At 53.4% G+C, this 25,668-nt stretch overlaps 2 protein-coding genes and 1 long non-coding RNA gene across 3 annotated transcripts in view; 2 read left to right on the top strand and 1 right to left on the bottom strand.

The window, feature by feature from the left end:
• TTI1 (TELO2 interacting protein 1) overlaps positions 1-9,946 on the top strand; it is a 104,273-nt gene extending 94,327 nt beyond the window's left edge. The window contains exon 8 of the mRNA XM_017944822.3: positions 8,585-9,946. Within this exon, the coding sequence (XP_017800311.1) occupies positions 8,585-8,657 (73 nt within the window). The 3' untranslated portion in view covers positions 8,658-9,946. The remainder of the gene's footprint in view (positions 1-8,584) is intronic.
• The window catches only part of VSTM2L (V-set and transmembrane domain containing 2 like), a 42,422-nt gene that overhangs the window by 3,459 nt on the left and 13,295 nt on the right, over positions 1-25,668 (bottom strand). Inside the window, exons 2-3 of the mRNA XM_009216142.4 lie at positions 9,944-10,113; positions 8,143-8,193 (exon numbers count right to left, since the gene is read on the bottom strand). Coding sequence (XP_009214406.2) covers positions 8,143-8,193; positions 9,944-10,113 — 221 coding nt within the window. The remainder of the gene's footprint in view (positions 1-8,142; positions 8,194-9,943; positions 10,114-25,668) is intronic.
• On the top strand, positions 10,247-13,024 carry LOC108580616. The gene is made up of 3 exons (XR_001891890.3): positions 10,247-10,616; positions 10,959-11,093; positions 11,218-13,024. It is a non-coding gene; the product is annotated as an uncharacterized LOC108580616 (long non-coding RNA).

The following is a 25,668-nucleotide window of genomic DNA, read 5'->3' as shown; positions in this document are numbered from 1 at the left end:
GCCTATGGAGAGGGGTAACAGTGGTGGGAGGGGGCTTCTCTCCTTCCCTGGCCCCTTCTTCTTAGAGAAAAAAACAAAACAAAACAAAACAAAAAAACCCACCTGCAGTCCCTCTCCTGCCTGGACAGAGCAGTGGAGGTCAGTTCTCAGCTGCCAGTCGCTGATCCCCTTCCCAGTCAGCTTTGTAGGCTCAGGTGAGTGGGCCTCAGACCTGTGGCCTACTGGTGTCTCTCTTTTGGAAGGACAACGAACTGGCTTGTTGCCGCCAAGCCCCAGCTCCTAGAGAGGGAAGCCCAGCTTCTGGCTCCAGGTGGGATGCCCCTGCTGGTCACCCCTGCGGTGAGGGGGCCGGGATGAGAAAGCACGGCCTCTGCATGCAGCCTGCAGATGTCTCTGAGCCTGGGCTGGGCACTCACACGTGTGACTTCTAATCATCTCACCAATCTGCCCTGGGGAGGCCTCTTTCATCACCCTCCCCAGTGGGAAACTCTTGCTGACCTCGCGGCCTTTGCGCGTGCTGGGCCCTCTGCCTGGGTGGGGTTCCCTGTTCATCTTCACCTGCTTGGTTCCCATTCATCCTAAATGTCACCTCCTCCAAGAAATTGACCCCTGTCCCCACTCCCTCCTATTTCCTGCATAGCAGTCTTCTCATTTTGAATTGTGTATTTGTCTGTTGACTTGATTTTGGGTTCTCTCCCTGGCTAAACCACACCCGCCATGAGAGCAGGGACAATATTTGTTTTGTCCATGTGAGTGGTTATCACAGAGCCCAGCACTCCATAAATAATCATCAACATTTTTGCAATGAACGGACCCACCTCATGACCTTCTTTCTCCCACTGAAGTGGTACTCAGATGTCATGCTTTCTAATTTTAAGCCACATGCACACGATGATATGGTTTGGCTCTGTGTCCCCACCCAAATCTCATCTCAAATTGTAATCCCCATGTATTGAGGGTGGGGCCTGGTAGGAGGTGACTAGATCACGGGGACAGTTTTCTCCATGCTGTTCTCATGATAGTGAGCGAGTTCTCACAAGATCTGATGGTTTAAAAGTAGCAGTTTCCCCTTCGTTTCCTCTTCTCCTGCCACCACATAAGACATGCCTTGCTTCCCTTTAGCCTTATGCCATTGTTGTAAGTTTTCTGAGGCCTCCCCAGGCATGCAGAACGTTGAGTCAATTTAACCTCTTTTTCTTTGTGAATTACCCAGTCTCCGGTAGTTCTTTATGGCAGTGTGAATACGCATAATGATACCCACTTTGCAGATAGTGAAACTGAGGCTCCAAAAGAAGTGACTCGCCCAGAGGCACGGAGTCAGTGAGTGGCGGAACTGGGAACAGGCTCCATGCGCTCTCACCCTCCCAGTAGTGTGACAGGCTCACGGAGGGCCACCAGTGCTGGCAGGGCCACAGGGAAGAGGAGAGTGTCCAGCAGCGGGGAGCCTGGCCTTCCTCCCTCATGCTGAGCCTTTCCGGCTGCCCATCATCCCCTATATGGAGGGAAAGCCTTCAGCAGAGGCACGGAAGTGGGACCCAGGCAGGACTTCCCCATGGCAAGCAGTGGGAAACCCTCCCAGGTGCCCCTCTGGATGTGGGGGCACCCCCTCCCTAGTGCTAGGCCCTGCTGGAGCCCACCCTGTCCCTCTGACTCCATCACCTCCGCCCTGCGGTCCTGCGTGCTCTCTCCGGCGAGTTAGGAGATGCTGCTGCAAATGCGCAGCGGGAACGAATTACCTCAACATCTGCTTCCCTCACGGATATTAATTATCCTTCATTTGTCAACCCCACAAGGCGCTAATGGAGTAATAATGCAAAGCGCTGGGAGCACTCGCTCTTAGGGAGGGAGCACCAAGTGAGGCCCAGCCCTCAGCCCACCCACTCCCATCCCCCAGATGGGGCCACGAAGGCCTGGGCGGCTCCCCAGGCAGCCAGCTCCCTCCTCCCTGTCATCCCCTCTGCCAACAGACAGATGTGGCCTTCAGAATCACAAGCTCTTCCTCTCTCAGAGAGGAGGAGGGCAGGGAGCACTGCAGGGAGTGATGGGAGGCCAGGCGCTGACCCTGACAAGTCACCAGCACTCTGGCCTTGGTTTTCTTGGGCTAAATTTGTCCATTCATTCAACAAGCATTTAGCAAGTGCCTACCACAATGAGCCAGCCAGATCCTGGTAATGCTGGCATGAGCTGACAGTCTAACGGAGAACCTAGACCCCTAACCCACAACCAAGCAACTCAGCGAGTGAACTTCCAACAGGACGAAGGGTGAGGACACACGTCAGACACCTCTCCCTCCCAGTCCCTGTGGTCCACACCTCTAAGCACAATCTGGAGAAGGCAAATACCATATTTTTAACAAAAATAATAACAGCAACAGTAGTGCCAGTGGCTAATGTTTATGAAACACCTGATCACTGTGAGATGATGTGATAAGTTTCACCAATCTTTTTTTTTTTTTTTTTTCTTGAGACAGGGTCTTGTTCTGTCACCCTAGGCTGGAGTGCAGTGGCGTGACCATGGCTCACTGCAGCCTCAACCTCCTGGCCTCAAGCAATCCTCCCGCTTCAGCACCCCCTCCGACCTCCTGAGTAGCTGGGGCCACAAGTGCGCACCACCACTCCTGGCCAATTTTTGTATGTTTTTGTGGAGACAGGGGTCTCACTATATTGCCAAGGCTGGTCTCGAACTCCTGGGCTCAAGCAATCCTCCCTGCCTTGGCCTCCCAAAGTGCTGGGATTCTAGATGTGAGCCACCGCGCCCAGCCAAGCTTCATCAATCTTATTTAAACCTCACAATAACCCTGTGATGCAGGTGAAGACACTGAGACTCAGAGAGCTGAAGTGATTTTCTCAAAGCCACCCAGCTGGTGACAGAGTCCACACCCTACCCACCCCTCTGGGAGCCTTCTGAACAGTAAACTATAGGTCAGTCTTCTCATGTCTTTCTGAGGCCCCTAACCCTCCATGTCTTGGGGAAACCCAGCCCTAAACCTCATCAGAGGCCTCTCCCACAGGAGGGGGCCCAATATCCCATTCCAGGAGCAGCGTGTTGGATTTCATCCACCGCACACTATGCAGAAAGCCCTTCAGCCCAGCCCTCCGGGCGACTGGAGAGCCCACGAAGAAAGGAGACCCCCGCATGGCGACCCAGCTGTAAATCATAATCACCTCCACATAGGCATCGACAGGCCTGAGTCGTGCAATTAAGCACCTAATTACGCTGAAAGAGACAAAGCCGAACCCTGACCAGGGCCAAGTTCAGCCTCCTCCCTGCTCGCCCCACGGCCCAGGCTTTTCCGGGCACTGCAGAGATACCCCGAGGCCAGCTCACACTGGGCAGGCTGGGATCTTCTTCCAGCCATGCCAGAAGAATGGATTTGTACTCGTGATGCCAACCCTCGCCTTCACATGGCCTCCTGGGAAGAGGGGGGAGGCCCCAGGGAAGGTGCTGGGGTGAGGAATAGGGGTCAGATGGCTCCTGCCCCAGGCCGGGCCCTGTAATCAGCCTCTATCAGGTCCACCAGGCACTTCACTGGCCCCTCGGCATGTTCAGAACCCAACTCAGGGTCTCCCCATACCTGGGCCCCAGAAGGTCTTGCTGTAGCCAAACTCTGCAATGGCCGTTTCTGTTTTCTTTCCACGCTCTGCACACTCCACCCCTGAGCCCACTGACCTCCTCTAAACACCATCGGACCCCTTCCCCTTCTCTCCAGAATCCACATCCCCCAGCACTGGCGAAAGCAAGGTCCAGGGCTTCTCCCATCTGGGCCATCACCCCAGCCTCCTCCCAGGTCTACACAACCGTCCAGCCTCTTCTTCCATGACAGCCAGACCAATTTTTTCAAAATGCCCCCAACCTAAACTCTTCGATGGCCCCCACGGTGGCTGACAAGGCCCTTTGAGGTCTCTTCCCGGCCTGCCCCTCAGCCTCATTGGCCACTAGCAATTCCTCCAGTGCCCACACCCAGCCAAGTTCCCCACTCCTTGTCAAATCCTCCACACCTCAGTGCTCACCTCAAACATCACCTCCTCCAGGAAGCCCTCCTGGCCCCCCAGGCTAGATCAGATCCCCCGTTATAGCAGCTCTCCTCATTTTGGTCACAGTTGTAATTCTATTTTTTTTTTTTTTTATCATGCATGATTACTGGATTAACACCCATCTCCCACACTGGACTGGGAGCACCCAGAGGGCAGGGAGGGTGTGTGTGTGAGCCCGTGGTCTTTCCAGAGTCATCTTTGTTTAACTCAGCTTCCAACCACCAGCCATTTACAGTGATGAAGTCCCCCAGGAAGGAGGGTATGTGTGGAGAATTTCACCTCGTCTTAAAATTAGGAAGTTGTGGACTACCTCTGCTTGCAAAACTGGTTAAGCGGAAAATTAACCTCAATTCTAGCACAAAGGACTTTAGTTAGATCGAAAGAAAAACTTCCGGAACTTGAAAATAGCCAATAAGCAGAAATGTTTGCCTGAGCCATGGAAATGATTCCACCTAATGGTGGAATCCTTAGCAGATGCAAGCTACTAAGGGAGACATTTTTAAGCCAGGGCCCTTCCCTGGGCCCAAGTTAAATGAGATAATTCATGTAAAGTGCTCGTTATGGCTCCTAACATATGGTAAGCACTCAATAAATGCTAGCTGCTATATTATTATTATCATTATTATTTTCTCACAGATGCCTATCCTCCCACATAAATGATGTCCTTACGGGAGCAGGGGTGCGATCTCGGCTCACTGAAGCCTCCGCCTCCTGGGTTCAAGCGATTCTCCCACCTCAGTCTCCCAAGTATCTGGGACTGCAGGTGCGCACCACCACACCTGGCTAATTTTTGTATATTTAGTAGAGACGGGGTTTCACCGTGTTGGCCAGGCTGGTCTCGAACTCCTGACCTCAGATGACCCGCCCACCCTGGCTTCCCAAAGTGCTGGGATTACAGGTGTGCACTGAGTCCAGCATCTGAATTTTTTTTTTTATTCCCTTGCCCACGTCCTGCTGTCTTGCTAGGAATAAGAGTTTTATGAGTCACAAATTCACGTTAACAAGTTTCCACCGAAGGAACCACTGTCATTCACATAGCCTAATCCATGGCACTTTGCAGTTTCCAAAGTGTTTCATATGTGCCTTCAACAACAGCTAACTGAGGAAAAGGGAGAGTCGAGGAGGTGGCAGAGCTGGAACCAGGACTCAGCTCCTGGGATGCTAAGTGCTGGCCCCACTGTGTCCTCACAGTCCCCGCCTGGCAGTCAGCACAGCCGACTCTCACAGTCTGAATCTTCACAAGGCCAACAGGGCCACCCTGGCAGGTTCACGAAGCCCTCCCCCCACCAAGCCCCTCAAAGCTGACAGCATTTTCTTACCCTCAACCTTAGACCATTATTATTTGATCACAGATGCCTGTCCTCCCACGTAAACGATCTCCCTATGAGATTCTGGGATTCCACCAGCCTGTAGACTGCACTCTTTAGCTTAGACAGTGTTTTTCAAAAGATCTAATTAGGTCCCAATAGTTAAAACTCAGGAGATACTCCACTAAAATCGGGATTTTTAGAAGTCACGGGAATATGGGGCCTAGGTCCCTGCCTGGCTCAGCTGTTCCCTATAGACACAGGGTCTGGGCTTCCCGGGCCCCCCCAGGAGCTCTTTCACTGGTTCACATCATGTCACCAGTATGCATATGTGAACAGACATGGGATCCACACTGTGGTGGCAAGTCCACGTACAAACATCTGGCCATGCCTGTAATCCCAACACTTGGGATGCTGAGGCAGGAGGATCACCTGAGGTCAGGAGTTCGAGACCAGCCTGGTCAACATGGTGAAACCCTGTCTCTACTAAAAAAAAAAAAAAAAAAAAAAAAAAAGCCAGGCATGGTGGCATGCTCCTGTGGTCCCAGCTACTGGGGAAGCTGAAGCAGGAGAATTTCTCGAACTCAGGAGGCGGAGGTTGCAGTGAGCCGACATCGTGCCACTGCACTCCAGCCTGGGTGACAAAAGTGAAATTCCATCTCAAAAAATAAAATAAATATGTGTATGGTTCACACACACATTGGCCTGGGCGTATGTCTGTGTGTGTGATAGTTATTCAACAAATATTTATTGGGTACCTACTACACCATACCAGGCTCTGTGCTAGACTCTGGAAATGCAACAGTGAGTCAAGCAGGCTCAGTCCCAGTGCCCCCCATCTCTGGGAGAGACAGTCATGAAGCCAAAACTCACACAAGTGGATAATGACAACCAGAAATACAGCCAGCAGGGAAATAGGAGGGGCGCCAGCTGGGTCACAAGTTCAAGGGACGCTTCCCCGAGCTGAGCTCTGTGGGAAGAGAGAGAGAAACAGCTTTGCAGGCAGGGGGACCAGCCTGTGCAAAGGCCGAGAGGTGGGAAGGAATGGGAAGTTGGAAAGGCTGCCAGGATCGGGAGGGGAAGGGGAGTGAGGTCAGGCAAGAGGAGGTGAGGCTGGAGGGTGGGCAGAGCAATCGTGCAGAGTTCTGAAGGCCACGGAGGAAAGTTTGGGCTGCCTCCTCAGACTGCAGGAATCCAGGGAGAGTACCTGCGTATTAGGAATGGTTGTTCCCATGGCGCTGTCTGCACGAGGAGCTTGGCCCATGCCTGTTTGTGTGCTTCCTAACCAGACCCTCGGAGCCCCAGCTGGTGCAGGCATTGCGGGGGCTGGAGGGGGGTGGGTAGGGGTAATTGCACATTCATGCTGAGCACATTTATTTTATTTAACTAATTAACGTCGTCGCATTCCCCTCATGTGGGACCCAGCAGCCTGGAATTCTAATCCTCTAAGTCAATTAGATTATTCTCTCCTTTGCCAGAGCTGCTCCTTAAACCCCAAGCAAAATTATAGGAGAAAGGGCTGTGATGAACAGGGTATTAATATGCACACAGATCGACCTGCCTGGGCTTAACGGATGGGTATTTGGGCCAGAAACAGGGCATTCGATATGGATGCGCCCTTGGCAGAGGGTGGGGGTGAAGGGGCTGCAGGAGCCTCCTGCCTGGCCTCTCTGCCTCCATGATGCCACCTCTGATGCCCGACATGGCACCCCAATGATCCCTGTGCCCAGTCTCCACATGGTGACCTCGGTTTGGGGGTGCAGCTCCTCTGTTCATCCCTGTCAAATTGGACTTGGGGACCTGAACTCCCCTACAAGTCCTTGAAAAGTTGTAGAAGAATCAAGCAAAAAAGGGTGAATTTCGAAAGGCTTCCCCACCATGTGCATGCGCGCGCACACACACGCATTCATACCCCACGGGCACCTGCCTTTTCTGAGTGTGGTGCTGGCAGATGTCTAGCCTCCTGCCAGGCTGACCTCACACCCCATGCACAAATCTTGCCTCATTGCATGGCCACATGTGTCCCCGGGCGGGTCCCCTCCACTCTGTGTTCTCTCCCCCATTCACCTCCTTTCGCCCTCCTGTCTGCCTCTCCCAGGACTGGCTTTGGGTGCCCCCTCCTTCACAAAAGTTGTCACCCCCTGAACTCCCTGGGCCCCAGCTGCACTGGCCTGCAGCACAGCCCGGTGACAAAGAGCTTGAGCCCTGAAGCCAGGTAGCTCAGCAACACCAGTCACCCTTGGCGTGACTCGGGCAAGTCCTTGACCTCCTGAGCCTCAGCTGCCCCACCTGCAAAATGGGTGAATGCTTGGCCCTTCTTATAGAGGGTGGCTACTAACAAATGAGTCAATAAATAAGAAGGCCTGCCCAGTCCTGAAATCCTTTGGCTAGAGTGCCCCCACCCCGTCCCCAGGGCCAGATCACTGAGTGACCCCAAGATGGCGTAACACTCAGTAATGATAGGCCAAAAAAAGCTGGCTCAGGCTCATTAGACCTCGTTGGTTCCCCAAATAAAAAATGCTGCTGAGACAAGCCTGAAGGCACCAGGACGCACACAGCCTTGGCCCCGACAGGAGAAAATGCATCTTCTCTCCCCTGTCATTTTTTGTGCCTATCATTGAACGAACTTGAAAAATCTCCGGCTTTTAAAAAACAGAGCAGGGCCATTTTTTTTCCCTTCTCTTTTTCTTCTCTTCCATCTTCTTGCCCAAGCTCCCTGCTGAACTGGACCCCAATTTTTTTTTAAGTCACAGCTGTGCCCTCCATTAGAGCCCTTTCGAGAAGTCATTATCAAAACTCACACTTATTTTGGTTGCCTCCTTCCCTGCGTCTTCCTGCTGAGATGCTTTTAGCTGTTGGGAGCGGGGAGGGGTGGAGAGAGCAGAGACAAGGTGTTAGCACAGGGTGGGGGTGGGGTGGCAGTGTGGGGAGACACATTATAGGGATACAGACAACAGCTAAGATTCTCATGACAGCAGATGAGGCTCGGGAGCTATGGAGTCTGGAGTTGGGGTCCCTCAGCTTTCTGTATCCACTCAGGGGACAGAGGGGATGTCAGAGCAAAAGAAGATAATGGAGGTATGTAGAAAATGACCACATTTGTGCATTTAGACACACAAGGGTACTTTGGTATACACCGGAGGGAGTGTGAACAGGCAGAAATCTAAGCGTCGGCTTGGTACGTTGCTAGGAGCGTGTTTGTACTCTTGATCACTCTATCTGAGAGTGTGTTTGTACTTTCAGGTGTGCCACCCATGTGAACGTGTGTGCAGATGCTGTGGGAACCCTACCCACATTCCCCACCTTTACAAGCTGACCCTGGAGGCTTCCAACCGCAGACACCTGCAACGGTTTGCCTAAGGGCTTTCTCTGGCCACTGGAGTCCTCTAAGCCTGCATGTGGCAGGGCTGGAAGTGTTGGGGAGCTGACACCTCCAGGAGCAACACAGAGTTTGCTATGCCTTTGGGCACATGTGAGACACTCTTTCATGAACATGGGGAGTGTATGAGCGAGCCAATGCGTGTTTGTGAATGTGTGCAGATACATGTGGTCGTATATGAATGGGTGGGCAGATCTCTATGTGTTTGCGTGTTCATTAGTGTATACACATGTGTAAGGATGCAGATGATTCAGATGGAGTTCCTCCAAGAGCTGACCTTGAGACAAAGGTCAAGTAGTTTATTTGGGAGGTGATCCCAGGAAGCACAAGTAAGGGGAGAAGGTGAGTGAAACCAAAAGGGGAAGAAAGTTAATAATGGGAGGTATGTTGTCGGTTAGTTACCACTGTAGGCAATTGGAGCTTCATCCCACTGGGCACTCGGGGAGACAGTGAAGAACATGCTTCGGTCATCCCAGCTGAGGGCGAGGGAACTGGGGCATTCATCTTCCAACTTTGCAGGTCACTGGTGGGGGCTGCTTCTGCCTATTGAGTCCCCTGCTCCTCCTGCTTGCCTCGCTGGCTGGCAGGCTCTGGTGTCCAGAGAAAACCCTCAAGCAGAGCCGGAGGAGCTGGCAGTTGGCAGTGGGCTGCTCCCAGGCATGCTGCACACCGGGCATGGGGCAGAGCCCCCATAGCATCTGCTCTACAGGTGTGTACACACGAGCATGCACGTGTAGAGGGGCGAGCACATGTGCAGCCAAGGGTGTGCTGGGAGCCTGGTGCACACCTGCGTGTGTGCCTGTGAATGAACTCAGCATTTGCAGAGCTCTTTACAAAAAGGCTGCCCGTGTGGCCTGCAGAAGTGGTGGGAAGCGAGTCACAAGACCTACCTTGCTCCATAACCTGAAGCCAGCTTGTCCCTCTGGCCTCAGTTTCCTCACCTGTACCCTGAAGGGAGGCCCTCTGTGCTCTGGAAGGCCCTTCTTGCTGTGGCCATTTCAAGTGTTCAGCCTAGCTCTGCCTCCTGCCCGTTCCCCCAGATAAGCCTCCATGATCACCTAAAACCCCCACCCCAGGAGGAAGAAGGGAGGGAGACAGCTGTGTGGTGTGGAGAACAGCGCTGGAGCCCACATCCCTCAGAGGAGAAGAGGGGCAGAGAGATACCCCTACCCCAGGGACCAGGACTTCCCCAGCCCCACTTGGCATCTCCCCAGGGGCATTACCTGGTTCGAGGCCCAGGCCTGCTTGTCGGTCCAGTCCCGGTGGCTCCGCACGTACCACCACTGGATCTCCAGCGAGTAGGACGGGGAGCCGCTGCCGCGGAAGGAGCAGGCCATCTCCACATCCTCGCCCGTCCGTGCTGTCATGTCATGGGGTGTCTCTGTGAACAGGGCTGTGCAAGAAACAGGGGGAAGAGTGGCGGGGCTCAGGAAACCACAGAGCTGGTGGGTGAGGGAGGTGGAGAACGTAGGAGCAGCTGGCCCTGCACGGTGGGGGACGGGTGGAGGGGGTGGGGGTACCCGCAAGCCCGCTGGTGGGAGTGGTCTGGCTTCAGGTGGGCACCCGAGAAGCTCAGCAAGGCGGGCCAAGGGTGTGTGCAGCAGCCAGCGTGAGATGGGGATGAGGGAGTAGGTGTCGGCCCTGGAGGCCACACCAGCAGCTGGGCGCCGTGGGAGAGCATGCCAGGGATCAGAGAAGGCCTGGGCTGGATGTGGACGGCAAGAAGGCCCGGGAGGAGCTGCCACTTTCATCAGCTCTTCCAGGTTCTTCCAGTCACCCAGCTTGGTTCCCCTCCTGAGTTACTCCAGTGTCCATGTACAGCAGCCAGCGCCATCTTTGCAAAACCAAATCAGATGTGGCCTCTCCGCTGCTTAGAACCCTCCCCTGGGACCCCAGGTTTGGCGATCGGCACCCGTTCCCCTGGCTTCCTCCCTGTCCTGTGGACACACCTCCCTTTCCAGCCTCACTCTTGCTCTGGCTGTTCTCCTTCTGGAATGCCCTTCCCTCCGCCCCTCTTTGCCCAGCTGGCTCCTTCAGATCTGGCAAAGCTCAGCTCAAATATCACCCCCAGAAAGGTCCTCCTTGAGGATCCCAAGAAGGTCCCCCACCTCCTGCCTTGCCCTGGTGCCTGTGGCAGCTCCAGGAGGACAGGGACATAGAGCTCCTGCAGCTGGCAGTTGCTGGTGCAGAGTGGCTGCTCGGTGGATGGAATGGGTGCAGAATTCTCCACCCTCTCAGGGCACCCAGGGTGAAGTGGGAGCCACTCCTGCCTCCTGCCCCGTGCAGGGCCCAGCTCTCCACCACAGCCCAGGGCAGACGGTTCCCCTGGCCCAGCAGGAGCCCTGCTCCATCCGCCATCCTCCATCCCACCAGGTAAATGAGAAAACACATCCCCACTTCATGTGGCCCAGCGCCCCTCCCCACCATATGCTCTGTCTCCTGTCTCCCCAAACAAATATTGTCCTGAGATGTAATCAGAATTCTTTCCTCTTCTCAGGAGAGATTATCTCGCCCTGGAAAGACGCCTGGCAATGTGCAGGTCACCCAGGAACCTTGTGGCTGTCAATCCCCCAGCCCCCACCCTGTCCCTCCTGGTGCTGCAGCCTAACAGGGTCCCCTGGCCCAGAGGGGCAGATTCCCAGCCCCTGGAGTCCTCACCACCCCAGCTCCGCTTAGGGCAGGAGGAAGAGGGAGTCCTGGGCTAGGAGGTGAAATCCTAGATTCAGGCCCCTGCTCTGGGGCCACCTCTCTCCTCCCCCTGTCCCCAGGACACTGAAGGTGATGCGAATTGACAAAGGACTCCATCTGGAAGCTTCTGCCGTTTCTCCTTGTGCAGCTCTACTTGAGCAGTGGGTTTCTGGGCTGAGAGCAAATTTGAGATGCCCCTAATCCTCAAGGTCAAGGGTTCAGAAAGCAGCTCATGGAGGTTCCCCGCTTGCTGAGGCTTGGAAGTCCCAGCCGCTGTTCTGTAAACAAGGCCTGGTTGATTAATAGGAACAAATGTCTGGGTTCCTGAACATGTGCGAGGGGTGGTGTGGGGCGCCATCACACGCAGCCCACCTCAAAGCTGTGACCCTTCTTATCCCCAATAAGGAAGAGTCAATGCGGGCGCCTAGAGGGAAGGTCCCTCCCCCACATCACTGTGAGGGCCACCCCATCCTTCCAGGGGAGCAACCCAGAAACTAGTCACCCTGGGCTCCCTCCCTCCTCTCTCCCCTCCCACAGTCAGTCTTCAAGGAACCCTGTGGGTCCTGCCTCCCAACACCTCCAGAATCTGGCTCCTTCTCCCCACCTCCGCTGCCTTTCCGGGGCCAAGCTGCCGTTCTCTCTCACCTGCAACAGTGGGGAAAGCTCAGTGGCCTCCCGCTTCCACTCTTCCTCCCCGACAAGCTATTTTCACACAGCAGCCAGACACACCTTGGCAAAACATAAATCAGTCCCTGTCCCTGCTCTACCCACCACTCTCCCAGGGCGTCCTCCTACCCACCGTAGCAGCGGCAGTCCTCACTGCCTCTGCCTCCCAAAGTGCTGGGATTACAGGTATGAGCCACCATGCCCAGCCAAGAGGATTGCTCGTGCCCAGGAGGACAAGGCTGCAGCAAGCCTCGAACGCACCACTGCACTCCAGATGGCTGACAGGGCCCTCCATGGGAGGCCATTCCCCTCCGGTGTTGGCCTCTGCCTGACTCCCTGCTCCTATTTCGACCACAGCGGCCTCCTTTCAGCTCCTTACCCGGGCATCCCAGTTGAGATTGCACCTCAAGACCTTTGCACCTGCCAATTCCTCTGCCTGGAACACCCTCTCCTCAGACTCCCCTGGAACAGCCATCCCTCCCATGGCTCCCTCCCTCCCCTGCCGCAGGATCCTGATGAAAGCCTTCTTCCTTCGGGAGGCCTTCCCTGACTACCTCATTTAAACCCAGCACTTCGAACCACCTTCCCTCCAACGCCATCAGCACTGGCCAACAGGACTTTCTGCCGTGAGGAGGGTGTTCTGTACCCGAGCTGGTGCAGTAGCCAGCAGTCGTCTGTGTCTGCTGAGCACGTGACATGTGACTGAGGACCTGAATTTTACATTTTATTTAATTTTACTTCATTTAAACATAAATGTTAATAGCCACTTGCAGGTAATGGCTACTGTGTTGGACAGCACAGCTAATATGCCTATTTTACGTATATTTACTGTCAGCCTTCCCTCCCAGCTCCTAGAGCAGCGCCTGGCACATAGCAGATGCTCAATAAATACATTTTATTTGGACACAGGGTCTTGCTCTGTTGTCTAGGCTGGAGTGCAGTGGTGCATTCAAGGCTTGCGGCAGCCTTGACCTCCGGGGCACAAACAATCGTCTCACCTCAGCCCCCCTAGTAGCTGGAACTACAGGCGCGAGCCGCCATGCTCAACTAGTTTTTTGAATTTTTTGTAGAGACATGGTCTTGCTTTTTGCCTAGGCTGGACTTGAACCCCTGGGCTCAAGCAATCTCCCTGCCTTGGCCTCCCAAAGTGCTGAGATTACAGGTAAGGTATGAGCCACCACGCCCAGCCAGTAAGTGCTTTTTGAATGAATGAATAAACAGCCTTAGCTGGGCAGTGGTGGAGAAGGGTCCAGAGCTCGGGGGACCCTGCCCTGAGAGTCCTGGGCCAGGTCTCGCCCTCGGAGTCTTCCCTGACACCCACTTGGCACCTCGAGCGGAACACAAGGAGATAGTGAGGAGCCTGCACGGGAAGGGCACAAGAGGTGATTCTAGTGGGTTGCCGGTTCCTCGCCCAAGATGGTGGATTCTGCCTTGATTCATGTCCCTCCTGCCCAACACCAGGGCACCAGGGGACTTTGCAAACAGGCGGAGAGGGGGTGAGGACCCTGGTTGGATCTGGCATGACCACCAGTGTGACCTTGGCTGTCAAAAGACAGTGGAGGGACACAGCTGTGGCCTCTCCAGGTGCCACTGCCTGAGCCACGGAAATCAGAGAGTGCCTCTGCTTCCCCTCTTCCAGTGGGGAAATGGCTCCAGAGAGTTAAGCTATCTTGCTCAACGCAGAACACAGAGCAAGAAAGGCTGAAGCCAGCCCTCGGACCCGGCCGCTATGACTCAGCCGCTGCATGCCGCCTCCTTCCAGACACAGGGGAGGTGGGAACCATGTGTGGTGGGCGGGGGCACAGGAGACAATGTGCGTGGTCTCATGAGTGGGAGGAGGACAGAGAGGGCCACCCTTGGGTGGAGGCTCCACTGGGGTCTCCTTGGGAAGGGCCAGGCCTCCAATTCACCCCGACTTGGTTTCCCCCTGCCCACAGCAGAAAACCCTGACTCTGGCCCACCAGCTCTTCCTACTCATGCAGAAGGTAAGGCTCAGAGAGGGCAGGGGCTAGTCTGGGGTAACTCAGCAGCCCGGGTTCAGCCAGGAGAGACCCTCTCACCCCCCAAACAGACACCTCCTGGGCCCTGGCATGGCGTGGCAGCCTGGGGTGGGCAGGAGCACAGGGGAGGACCCCACCACATGGCCACCTCTCCAACGGGACCCCAGTAGTGGCCGTCTAGGGCCTCGCTGTCCAACAGAAACAGACTGCAAGCCACACTGCAAGGCACGCATGGAATATTCCATCTCCTGGGAGCCATGTGAAAAAAAAAACCCTGAAATTAATTTTAATAATGTATTTTATTTAAGCCAAGATATCAAAAAAATTATTTGAACATGTAATGAAAATTATTAATGAGGCCGGGCACAGTGGCTCATGCCTATAATCCCAGCACTTCGGGGGGCCGAGGCAGGCAGATCACCTAAGGTCAGGAGTTTGAGACCAGCCTGGCCAACATGGCAAAACCCCACCTCCACTAAAAATACAAAAATTAGCCGGGTGTGGTGGCACGTGCCTGTAGTCCCAGCTACTTGGGAGGCTGAGGCAGGAGAATTGCTTGAACCCGGGAGGAGGAGGCCGCAGTGTGCTGAGATCGTGTCACTGCACTCCAGCCTGGGCGACAGCAAGATTCCGTCTTGGAAAAAAGAAAGAAAATTACCAACGAGACATGTTCCATTCTTTGTTGTGTTAAGTCATGAAACACTGAAGTGCATTTTACATGTTCATGGCACCTTTCAGTCCTGACATTCCTAGGGCTCAGTGGCCACATGTGTTTGACGTCTTAGCAGGTGGTGAGCTCTGCCAGCTTCAGGTCCCCCCATCACATGTCCACATGGCTCAGACCAGGCAGCCAAGGCCCAGTGCCAGGGAGTAACCCTTCCACGGCCACATAGTAGAGTCTGGATTTGAAACCAGGCCTCTGTGACGCCCAAGTCCATGCTCTTCCCAGAGTATTCAAATGCCTTGTGCTGGTAGTGCTATAGGTTACTGCAAAAGTAATTATGGTTTTGCCATGAAAACTAATGGCCAAAACTGCAATTACTTTTGCGCCAACCTAAATATTTCTTTCTTTCTTTTTTTAGACGGAGTCTCGCTCTTTTGCCAGGCTAGAATGCTGGCACGATCTCAGCTCACTGCAACCTCTGCCTCCAGGGTTCAAACGATTCTCCTGCCTCAGCCTCCCAAGTAGCTGGGATTACAGGTGCCCGCCACTACACCCAGCTAATTTTTGTATTTTAGTAGAGACAGGGTTTTCCCATGTTGGCCAGGATGGTTTCGATCTCTTGACCTCATGATCCACCTGCCTCGGTCTCCCAAAGTGTTGGGATTACAGGCGTGAGCCACCGCTCCCGGCCCTAAATATTTCTTTAAAAGGCCCAGTCCTGCGGCTGGGCACAGTGACTCATGCCTGTAATCCCAGCACTTTGGGAGGCAGAGGCAGGAGGATCACTTGAGGTCAGGAGTTCGAGACCAGCCTGACCAACAGAGTGAAACTTCGTCTCTACTAAAAATACAAAAATTAGCCGGGCATGGTGCTGGGCGCCTGTAATCTCAGCTACTTGTTAGGCTGAGGCAGGAGAGTTGCTTGAATCTGGGAGGCGGAGGTTGCGGTGAGCTGAGATTGCGCCATTGCACTCTAGCCTGGGCAACAAAAGCGAAATTCTATTTCAAAAAAAAAAAAAAAAAGGCTCAATCTCAAATGGCCAACCTTGCAGAGTCCTGTGGGGTAGGGTGGGGAGTCTGTTTCATTCTGAGTGAAAAGGCCTGGGCAGGCACAGCAGAGGCATTTCACCCAGGTGGAGGCAATTGGGGAAGGCTTCCTGGAGGAGGTGTTGCCCTCACCTTAGCCCCAGTGGGCTAGGTAGTGAAGCTGGGAGCAGGGAGGGGCTTCAGGTGGGAGGACAGGGAGAGAAGCAGGTTTAAGGCCTTGTGGGAGACAACTGAGTTAGCTGCGGGTACAGCCACCAGCTCTCCCACCCCATAGCGAGGCTGTGGTCCCAGAGCCTCTCTGATCCCCAGAGCTGGCCAGGAGCTGTCTACAAAGCGTGGGTTGGGGGAGGCCCCCTCAGGGACCCTTTGACTCAGACCTCGGTAGTGAAGAAGGCAATGTGTCCACAGGACAAGTGTGAAACCCAAGGCTCTGGGCATCTGACAACGAATCTGGGCCTCCCTCTTCACAGTCAGCAGCACCAAGGCCTGTCCCGGTCCCCGCCCCAAGCTGCCCTAGAGGGAGAAGCCCGCTGTGAACGTAGGTAAGTGCCGGGAACATTGGACTGGGAGCCAAGGATGGAGGATGGAACCTGTTTCTGCCAACAGACTTGCTGTGTGACCTCCAGAGACTCTCTCCCCTCTCTGAACCTCTGTTTGCTCCTCTGTACAATTCAGGTTAATCCTGATGGTCCTGAGAGCCCCACCAGCTCAGATCATCAGAAGAGGAAAGTAACAGATGTCCTAAGGGCAGAGCTTTGGGCATTGGGAAAGGGAAGGGTCACTTCCATGTGGGGGAGGAGGGGAATCTGGGAAGGCTTCAGAGAGGAGGTGGCACCTAAGCCAGGCCTTGAAGGATGGGTGGATATTGACAAGCAGAGGCAGGCCTGAAAGTGTCAGGTAGCAGGAACCCTGTGAGCAAAGGTAGGGACGCAGGAAAGAAAGCTTTGTTTAAAAAAGAAATCCATTTCCTTTCTTGAGCAGCTATTGTGTGCCCAACACCACGCAGACATTGTCTCTAACACTCTTGCCCACTCCCACTTGACAGATGAGGAAAGTGAGGCTCAGAAAAGTAAAATGACTTGCCCAAGATTCACACAGAGCTGGATTTTAAACATGGGTCTGACTGGCAGTTGTGACCAAGATCCATGGGTCTGCCCCAGCCCCTATCAGGATTTGGTCAGAGTTATCAGGTAAAATTTAGCCACTAGGCTCCACACTTCGGCATCCCACTTGTACACCTCCAGAGATGGGGAGCTCAGTTCCTCGTACCCCCACTGAAAGGAGGCAGCTCAATCAGCAACAGGGTCTTCCTCCCTCTCCTAACTCTGTGAGTGAGGGTACTGCACCAGCACCAGAAACTGGAAGGTGACTGATGCGTATTTTGATGCTGCTGCTGCTGATGATGATGTAATGATGAAGTAATGATAGACTACTTGTTTTGTGCCAGGCACTGTCCCAAGCTCTTTGTTTTGTTTGTTTATTTATTATTTTGTTTTGTTTTTTTGAGACGGAGTCTCGCTCTTGTTGCCCAGGCTGGAGTGCAGTGGTGTGATCTCGGCTCACTGAAACCTCTGCCTCCCAGGTTCAAGCGATTCTCCTGCCTCAGCCTCTCAAGTAGCTGGGATTACAGGCTCACATCACCACGCCCAGCTAATTATTGTATTTTCAGCAGAGACAGAGTTTCACCATGTTGGCCAGGCTAGTCTCGAGCTCCCGATCTTCAGTGATCGGCCCACCTCGGCCTCCCAGAGTGCTGGGATTACAGGCACGAGCCACTGCGCCTGGCCATGTTTATTTATTTTTTGAGACAGGGTCTCATTCTGTTATCCAGGCTGGAGTGGAGTGGCACGAGCACGGCAGTGAGCCGAACACAGCTCATCGCAGCCATGGACTCCTGGGCTCAAGTGATCCTCCTGCTTCTGCCTCCCAAGTAGCAGGGACTACGGGTGCATGCCACTACAAGCTAATTTTAAAAATTCTTTTAGAGAAAGGGTCTCGCTATATTGCCCAGGCTTGTTTCAAACTCCTGGACTCAAGCAATCCTTCTGCCTCAGCCTCCCAAAGCACTGGAATTACAGGCGTGAGCCACCATACCCAGGTGCAAGCTCTTTACATACATTTTCTCACGCTCCCACCATGATGCTGTGGAGTGGGTATGCTCATTATCATCCCCGTTTTCAGATGGGGAGGCTGAAGCTCAGAGAGGGTCAGTGGCTTGCCCAAGGCCACGGACTGAGTAAATGGTGAAACTGAACCCAGTTCTAGAGGGCTCTAAGTGGAAGCCGGTAACCCGGTCCCCTACCCTTACTCTTTCCCTCCAGCTACCCACACCCTGATCCCCACGTCAGCATCACTGCTGAGTCTGGGACATAGAATCCATCTCTCCTCTTTGACTTACCCTGCCCCTGAGCCCCTCTCCCTACTCAGGTAACTCCTCGCAGCCAGTCCCCAGGGAGGCTGGTATAGTTATAGATTTTTGAGAAGGATGCAATTGTCTTCTCCAGCTTCAGGGCCTGCGCTGGGCTGGGCTCACTGGGAAGACAATTAAAACCGGTGTCCACAAATTAGGATTCTGCAGGAGAAGGAGAACGGGACTTGATTGAATGCAACATCTTCTTTCTTTCTGCTTTTAATTGGGGGTGCGATGTATTAATTAACCCCAGGCCTGGTTATCAGTGCATCAGCTGCAGGAAATGGCTCTGTGGCTCTGGCCAGAGTCACTGGGTTTGGCTTCTGGAAAGGCAGGAGATGACCTGGGGGACCTGGCCTGCCCTTTGAGACTAGGGCCCTTACCTTAACCTCCCAGGCCCTGGTTCAGCATGAACCACTGAAAGCTTTGCCTTCAGGCCTAGGTTCAAACTCTATTCCCCCTACTCCCTAGCTGTGTGACCTGGGAAAACCACTTTGCTTCTCAGAGCCTCAGTTCCTTTATCTAGAAAAAGGGAAGAATGAGAGGGCTGATGAGAGGATTACACAAGACAACATGTGCCTCATGCCTGGCACATAGTAGGTGCTCAATAAACAGCACTTCTTTCTTTCACCTCCTAGTTCAAACACCCTATCATCTCCAGAAAGATGGCTAAAGATGCTTCCCTGTCGCCTCATGGGATTATGCATTGGGCGCATCTGTATTTTACTCACCCGTGGGCCCTGCAGCCCCTCACCCACCAGTCCTCTAGCTCTTCTCTGTGCTCATTTCCTCTGGTGCTCCTATGGTCCCTGGCAGCCAGTGGGACTCATGCAAGCCACAGGGGCTCATCCAGCACAGGCAGCCCTCAGCTCCCTCCATCTCTGAGCCCAGATTCCCCATCCCAAACCCTCTGGTCCAGCCCTGAATCTCCTGTCTCCCTCTGCACAGCCCTTCCTGCCCTTTCAACCTTCAAATCTCTGGTTGGGAGGCTACCTCCTCCAGGAAGCCTGCAGAGATTGGTCCTCAGCACACCCATCAGAATGAAAGCAGGACTCCCCTTGGGGACTGATGGCAGGGGCAGCTCTATTCAGGAAAACCAAGGCAGAGTTGAGGCTAGAGAGAGGCACAGTGAGAACCATTGTGGCCCCACTGACCCCTTGGTCACCCCTCAGCCTGGCCCCATTTCTCACTAGATCACACTGTGATGCCCCTACTCAGAAACCTCCAGTGATGAATGGAGAAACAAAATCTAGTCCATCTGTGCAATGCAGTAGTATTCAGCCTTAAAAAGGAAGGAAATTCTGACACACGCCGCAACAGAGATGAACTTTGAGGACATTATGCTGAGTGAAACAGGCCAGTCACAGAAAGACAAATACGGTGTGATTGAAACTCACAGAGACAGAAAGCAGAATGGGGGTTGCCAGGGGCTGGCGGCAGGGGAGGGGAGTTGCTGCTATTGAACAGGCACAGAGTTTCTGTTTCAGACGATGAACAATTTCTGGACTGGATGGTGGCGATGGCTGCACAGCAGCCTGAATATTCGTGATGCGGTTGAACCATATACTTACAAATGGGGAAAATGGGAAACTTTATGTTATGTATATTTTACCAGAATTTTGTTAAAGCCTCTACTGGCTTCCCTGGGCTGACTGCAGCAGTGGATTCACAATAAAAATCTCCTAGAGTGGGAGGGTCGCTGGGGCCCAGGAGTCCAAGGCTGCAGTGAGCTATGATCATGCCACTGCACCCCAGCCAGGCGACAGAGCAAGACTCCATCTCAAAATAAAAAAAAAGAAAGAAAGAAAGAGAGAAAGAAAGAAAACAAAAATCCCCTAGACTTGTTCCAGAATATCCCTCCCCGCATCTTCAACTCCTTCAGACCTCGGCTCCAATGTCACCTCCTCAGTGAGGCCCTCCCTGCCCCCCCAACCCTCTCTCGGTTCCCTTTTCCTTACCTCATATTTCTCCTTACCACTCATCACTCCTCTATTATATGTTTGCTCATTTTATTTGTATGTATAATCTGTACTCCAACTAGAATTGAAGATGGAGATTCTAGTTAAAGGCAGGAGATTCTAGTCTGTTCACTGCTATGTCCCGGCAGCCAGAGCAATGCCGCGCACATAGTAGATGCTCAGGGAACACTCTGCTGTAGCAGCTCTGGTGGCCGGCAGGGGGAGGATCCCATTTTCCCTGCTCCGGGCTGCCTGGGGCCTTCAGGAAGCTCCTGTACTTGGGCCCCGTTGAGAAACTACCAGCCCCCAGGGTCAAGATCAGGCTCCCAGGCTCGGTATCCAAAGTCTGCAAGCTCTGGCTCTGCCCACGCCCCAACGGCAGCCCCTCTCGGCCACTTACATGTGTTCCCCTAAGGATGCAGCCTGCACACTGTCCCTGGAATCCTGACTCACAGGTAGTCCTCTGCCTGAAGGTGTCCTCCCTCCTCAGGCTAGGGTGGAAGCCCTGCTTGGTGCCCCCAGAGGTCTCTGAGGCTGCCTCTCCCTGCCCCGGAGTGTGTTATATGACAGATACTGAGGCGTCTGGGTCTCCTGCAAGCTGGGAGCTTTCCCAGGTCAGGCACCCTGCATTGCCCAGCCCAGATCAGGCACACAGAAGGTGGTTAGGCGTGTGCTAAACCCATGAGTGAATGAATGAATGAATGAATCAATCAATCAATCAATCAATCGAGAAACGAAGGTCGGACAAAAGCCCAGAGGACTGAAGTTCTAAGGAAAAAAAACCAAGAAGCATAGAGATCATTCATTCATTCATCCTGTTCATTCATTCACTCAACATTTATTGGGTACCTGCTATGTGCCAGATTGGAATTTCTGGGGGGACTGTGCCCACAGGAGCAGGGATAGGGACAGACATGTGGACACTATGGACATGCACAACCAGGGAGGTCCTAAGTGGGGCTCAGCAGGCCGGCCCCCTCCCCACTACCCCTCCTCCTGGCCCTTGTGGCCACTGGCTGCCCAAGGCCAGCCTGGCCCACCTGGCCCAGCTGAGGGGCCACCTAGCCAGACTGACAGGCAGGCTGGAGGCTCCCCTGAGATGGCCCATAAAGTCATCTTGTGAAACGCAACCAAGAAAGAAACAGGGCAATAAATAAAGGCTGACAGTGCCAGGAGGGGAGTGCTGCTTTGCCAGTGGCTCCCCAACCCTTGCTGGCTACGGGCCAGCCTAGCAACCCCATGGCACCACCTTTCTGATTGGAGCCCACAACGCAACAGGAAGGTGATGTGCCTGATCCCATATGATGCTCGCAGTGATCCTGCTGGGCAGGGATCATTGTCCCTTTATTACAGGCAGGGACGCTGAGGCTCAGAGACTGTGTAACACTGCAAGTCAGGAGCAGGAGCTGGGATTAGAACTCAGATCTTGGGACTCTAGAATTCAAACACTTCCCTGTTTCTGCTGGCCCCATTGTTGCAGTGATGAAGACAGAGTAAGGGACATCCACAGCCTCTGCAGCCACTCCCCACTTCCATACCAGGCCCTTTTCCAGCAGTGTGAGAAAACCAAAGCTCAGAGAACCTGGGGGCCACTGGAGCCAGTCCCCTGCCCCGGGGTTGAAGGAAGGAAGCCCTTTCTCTATGCCAGACACTGTACACAGGACCCCTTTCATCCTTTCAGACTTGATGAGATGGTACTATTATCAGTACCATTTCACAGAGGGAGTGCCAAGGCTCAGAGAGGGAGAGTCGGTGCCTGAGATCACACAGCATCAAGGGACAAGTTAGATTTCAGCCTGACTTCAAGCTGGCTGCAAAATTTCCCCCACTGAAGCCTAAATCTTATCTAAGCCCCAACCTTTTCAGCTAGAAAAAGTGTGATTCTCTGGGACCATTTCCAGGAAGCCTGCTCTATGCCCAGCTCAGCTGGGTGGCCGGGCCACAAGGGTGTGTGTGCTCCAGGTTCAGGAAGGCCTGTGGCCACCTTGCCTCCCCACTGGGAAGCAGAGTAAGAGCTCTCCCAGGCTGGAGAGGGAGGATTTAATGAGGTCCCAGCCCAACCGCCTGTAAATCTCAGCTGGCTTCTAAAATCAGGAGACATAAAACCCCCATAAGAGGAAAACCCAGATAAACAGGATGGAAAAGCCCTCCAGAAACAGAGAAGCCTGGCTGTGTCCAGAGCCCCATCCAGGGCCCTCTCCTCTCCAGGGAGGAACCCGAGGGTTCTCTTTGTTTCTTTCTGGGCAGCCCTTGGCCCCTGACAGGTGCCTGCAGCAGGAGGAATGGAGGTGTGAGTTGATGAAGGTTGTTTCACCTTGGAACAGGCAAGCAAACGCAGACGGGCTTTCTTCCTAAGAAGCCAAGAAGAAGGCATTTTGTAAGAAAGTTTAGGGAGCTGCAGCATGCCTCGGTGGGAGGTGTCTGCCTCGGCATGCAGTAGGAGCTTAAGTCCTCCCTCAAAAGGAATGGAAGAGATCAACTCTGATGGACCCCCTACCCTAAGCCAGGCCCTGTGCCAGCTTCCCAGGATGCCACAGATTAGGCCCCTGACCACAGGCAGCCTGCAGTCCCCAGGAGAGACACACATGCCAGAGACTGCTATAGGAACAATGGCTGGGATTGAACCTGGACCGCCATGTACGGTTGTTCAGAATGTGCACTGTTCATATGGCCATGAATCACAGTGTTGCCCAGGGTTATGCAGGGCAAACTACATGTTGGAGCTATGGAAGGAGGTGCAGGTTCTAGAAGTTCCTGGGGGAAAGATAAGCTCATGTCTGCCTGAAGAGTCAGGGAAGGTTACCAGTAGGAGGGGACATGCTTGAACCTGAAGGCTGACTGAAGTCTGCACAGTCAGGGGGGACTCAGAACAGGAAAGGGCATACCTGAGAGGGGTCTCCCAAGCCCAGCCTTTTAGCCGCCATCACCATTTTTACAGGGTCCCTGTACCACATGCACCATTATTTACTTAACATCTATTTTCAAAGCATCTTTCCCTTTTTACTTAAATAAATTCAGGTTAAAAGAAGACTTTTATTACCGCCATAAATGAAAAATCAGCATCACTTGCCATAAATAGAGGGTAACTGTAAAAATAAACGCTATGAAAACCAAACAGCATTCGTAAATTCTAGCCAAAGAAGCTTGCCTGCTGAAGGCTATGAGCCTCAATCTCCGTTTTTTCTCATTAACAAGGGAGACTGGCGAGGGTTGGGTGTTAAAGTCGCAGCAGCACCAAGCAGAGACTTTCTTTTTCATCACAAGGGGCTTGGGACGCAGGTCCTGCTCAAGCGTGGACACCAGCGGGCACCCAGCACCGTCACCAGCCCTGGCTTCCGATGGCCGTGATCCAATCTCACAACCCATCACTACTTCCCACCTCCAAGCCTTGCTCCTGCTGGGCCACATACCTGGAGAGCTTCCCTGCCACTTCCCTATCCCAGTCCTGCTGATTCTTCCAGTGTGGCTCTCGGGACAGCATATTGCCGGCAGTGAGAATTAACACCCACTTAAGGAATGAAGAGACCTGAATGCATACTTGGAGAATGAATGAACAAAGAAATAAATAGATGACTCCTTTATGGTCTGCGCCGCTCAAACCAGGAAAGCAACTTCCTGAGGCAGTGACTTCACTCCAGAAACATGGGACAAGAACGTTATTTTTGTATTAAAACAAACATGAATATATTATGGGATAGAATATAGAAGTCATAAATTTTGACTGAAATAGGAGACATCAAAGAAATGTTGCCCCTGGTGGGAGCTGTTTACTCTCCTGCGTGGGCCACACACCGTCATGGGCCTCGTGTCCCATCCAGTCCACAGCCTCCTCCTTCTCTGCAACCCCAGGCTCCGCAGAGCTCAGACTGTGCTCTGCCCACAGGAAGGGCTGGTGTGGTGGCTAACAGGGGAAGGGGCCAGGGGGCGGTCGGGCACTAGGGCGAGGGGGAGCCCAGGATTTACAGTGAGGAGGCGAGCAACGGTTCTCCCTGACGTGCTGGGTGGCATTGTGCAAGTTGCTTCACTACTTTCAGATCTGGTTTCCCACTGTCATTGATTACAGGTTTATTTTGAGGATTAAATGCACAAATGCAAGTGAAGAGCCTGTTTCAGTGTGTAGCACCCAGAAGGCCCACAACAACCGCTGTTCCCTGGTAGACCCCACTCCTTGCTGAGTCTTAGACACACATAAGCACATTCACCCAGGTAAGTCCTTGCCTGTCTCTGGCTGCTGGAGGGGACGCCCTGCCTAGTAAAAATTTAAATAGCTAACCTTTTTTTTTCTTTTTTTCTTTCTTTCTTTTTTTTTTTTTTGAGACAGAGTCTCACACCATCACCCGGGTTGGAGTGCAGTGGTGTGATCTTGGCTCACTGCAACCTCTGCCTCCCAGGTTCAAGCAATTCCCCTTGCCTCAGCCTCCTAAGAAGCTGGGATTACAGGCGGCCGTCACCACGTCCGGCTAATTTTTTTGTATTTTTTAGTAGAGACAAGGTTTAACTATGTTAGCCAGGCTGGTCTCGAACTCCTGACCTCATGATCCACCCGTCTCGGCCTCCTGAAGTGTTGGGATTACAGGTGTGAGCCACCGCGCCCGGCCAAAATTAACCACTTTAAAGTGGACAATTGAGTAGCATTTAGTGCATTCACAATGTGGTGCAACTAGTCCCAAAATGCTCTCTTCCCCCCAGAAGGAAACTCCTCACTCCCCACTCGCCCCTAACCCCTGGCAACCTCAAATCTGCATTCTCACATTTGCCTATTCTGGATATTTCATATAAACTGCATCATATAATATGTGGTCTTTTGTGACTGACTTCCTTCATTTAGCATAGGGTTTTTGAGGTTCATCTACCATTGTCGCACATATCAGTAATTCATTACTTTTTATAGAGGTGTTTCTTTAATACAATAAAATATCTTACCTAATCCCCAAAATAACCTGGGAAGTGGCCACTATCATTGTCTTCTTACAGATGGGGAAACTGAGGCACGGAGAAGGTGGGGACTTGCCCAGGTTCCCTGCCGGGCCCCCCAACATAGCCGGGCAGGAAGCGCTGGAGCCGGCAAGCTGGAAGCAGGGCGCCTCCCAAGGCCACCAGCACATATTGAGGGAGACAGCAGTGGAATTACAAATCTAGGGAGATTTAAGGAGAACTAAAATATTCTGGCACTTGCAGGATTGTGGGAGTCGAGCAGGTTTCCCCAGTGGAATTCCCGCCTCCTCTTCCCATGTCTGGGCCACAAGGAGTGAGAGTGGGTGGGAGGGAGAGAGGCAAGCGTGGGAGTGCTCAGGGAGCCAGAGATAGGGCAGGGGCCGGGGCAGGGAGCCAGGAGCCGGGAGCAGACACAGGGGCGTCCCGACGTCTCTACCGATACCGTTTATTTTCATCCTCCCCAGTACATCCTGCAAAGCTAGTGGGGTGAGCCCATTGCACTGATGCATAACGAGGCTCAGAGAGACTGGAGTGGGGCAGGATTTCAGCCTCAGTGTCAGATTCCAAAGCGGAGGCGCATA

The sequence above is a fragment of the Papio anubis genome, chromosome 16 (assembly GCF_008728515.1).
Source record: "Papio anubis isolate 15944 chromosome 16, Panubis1.0, whole genome shotgun sequence".
Lineage (NCBI taxonomy): Eukaryota > Metazoa > Chordata > Mammalia > Primates > Cercopithecidae > Papio > Papio anubis.
This window is presented reverse-complemented; position numbering and strand designations above follow the sequence as displayed.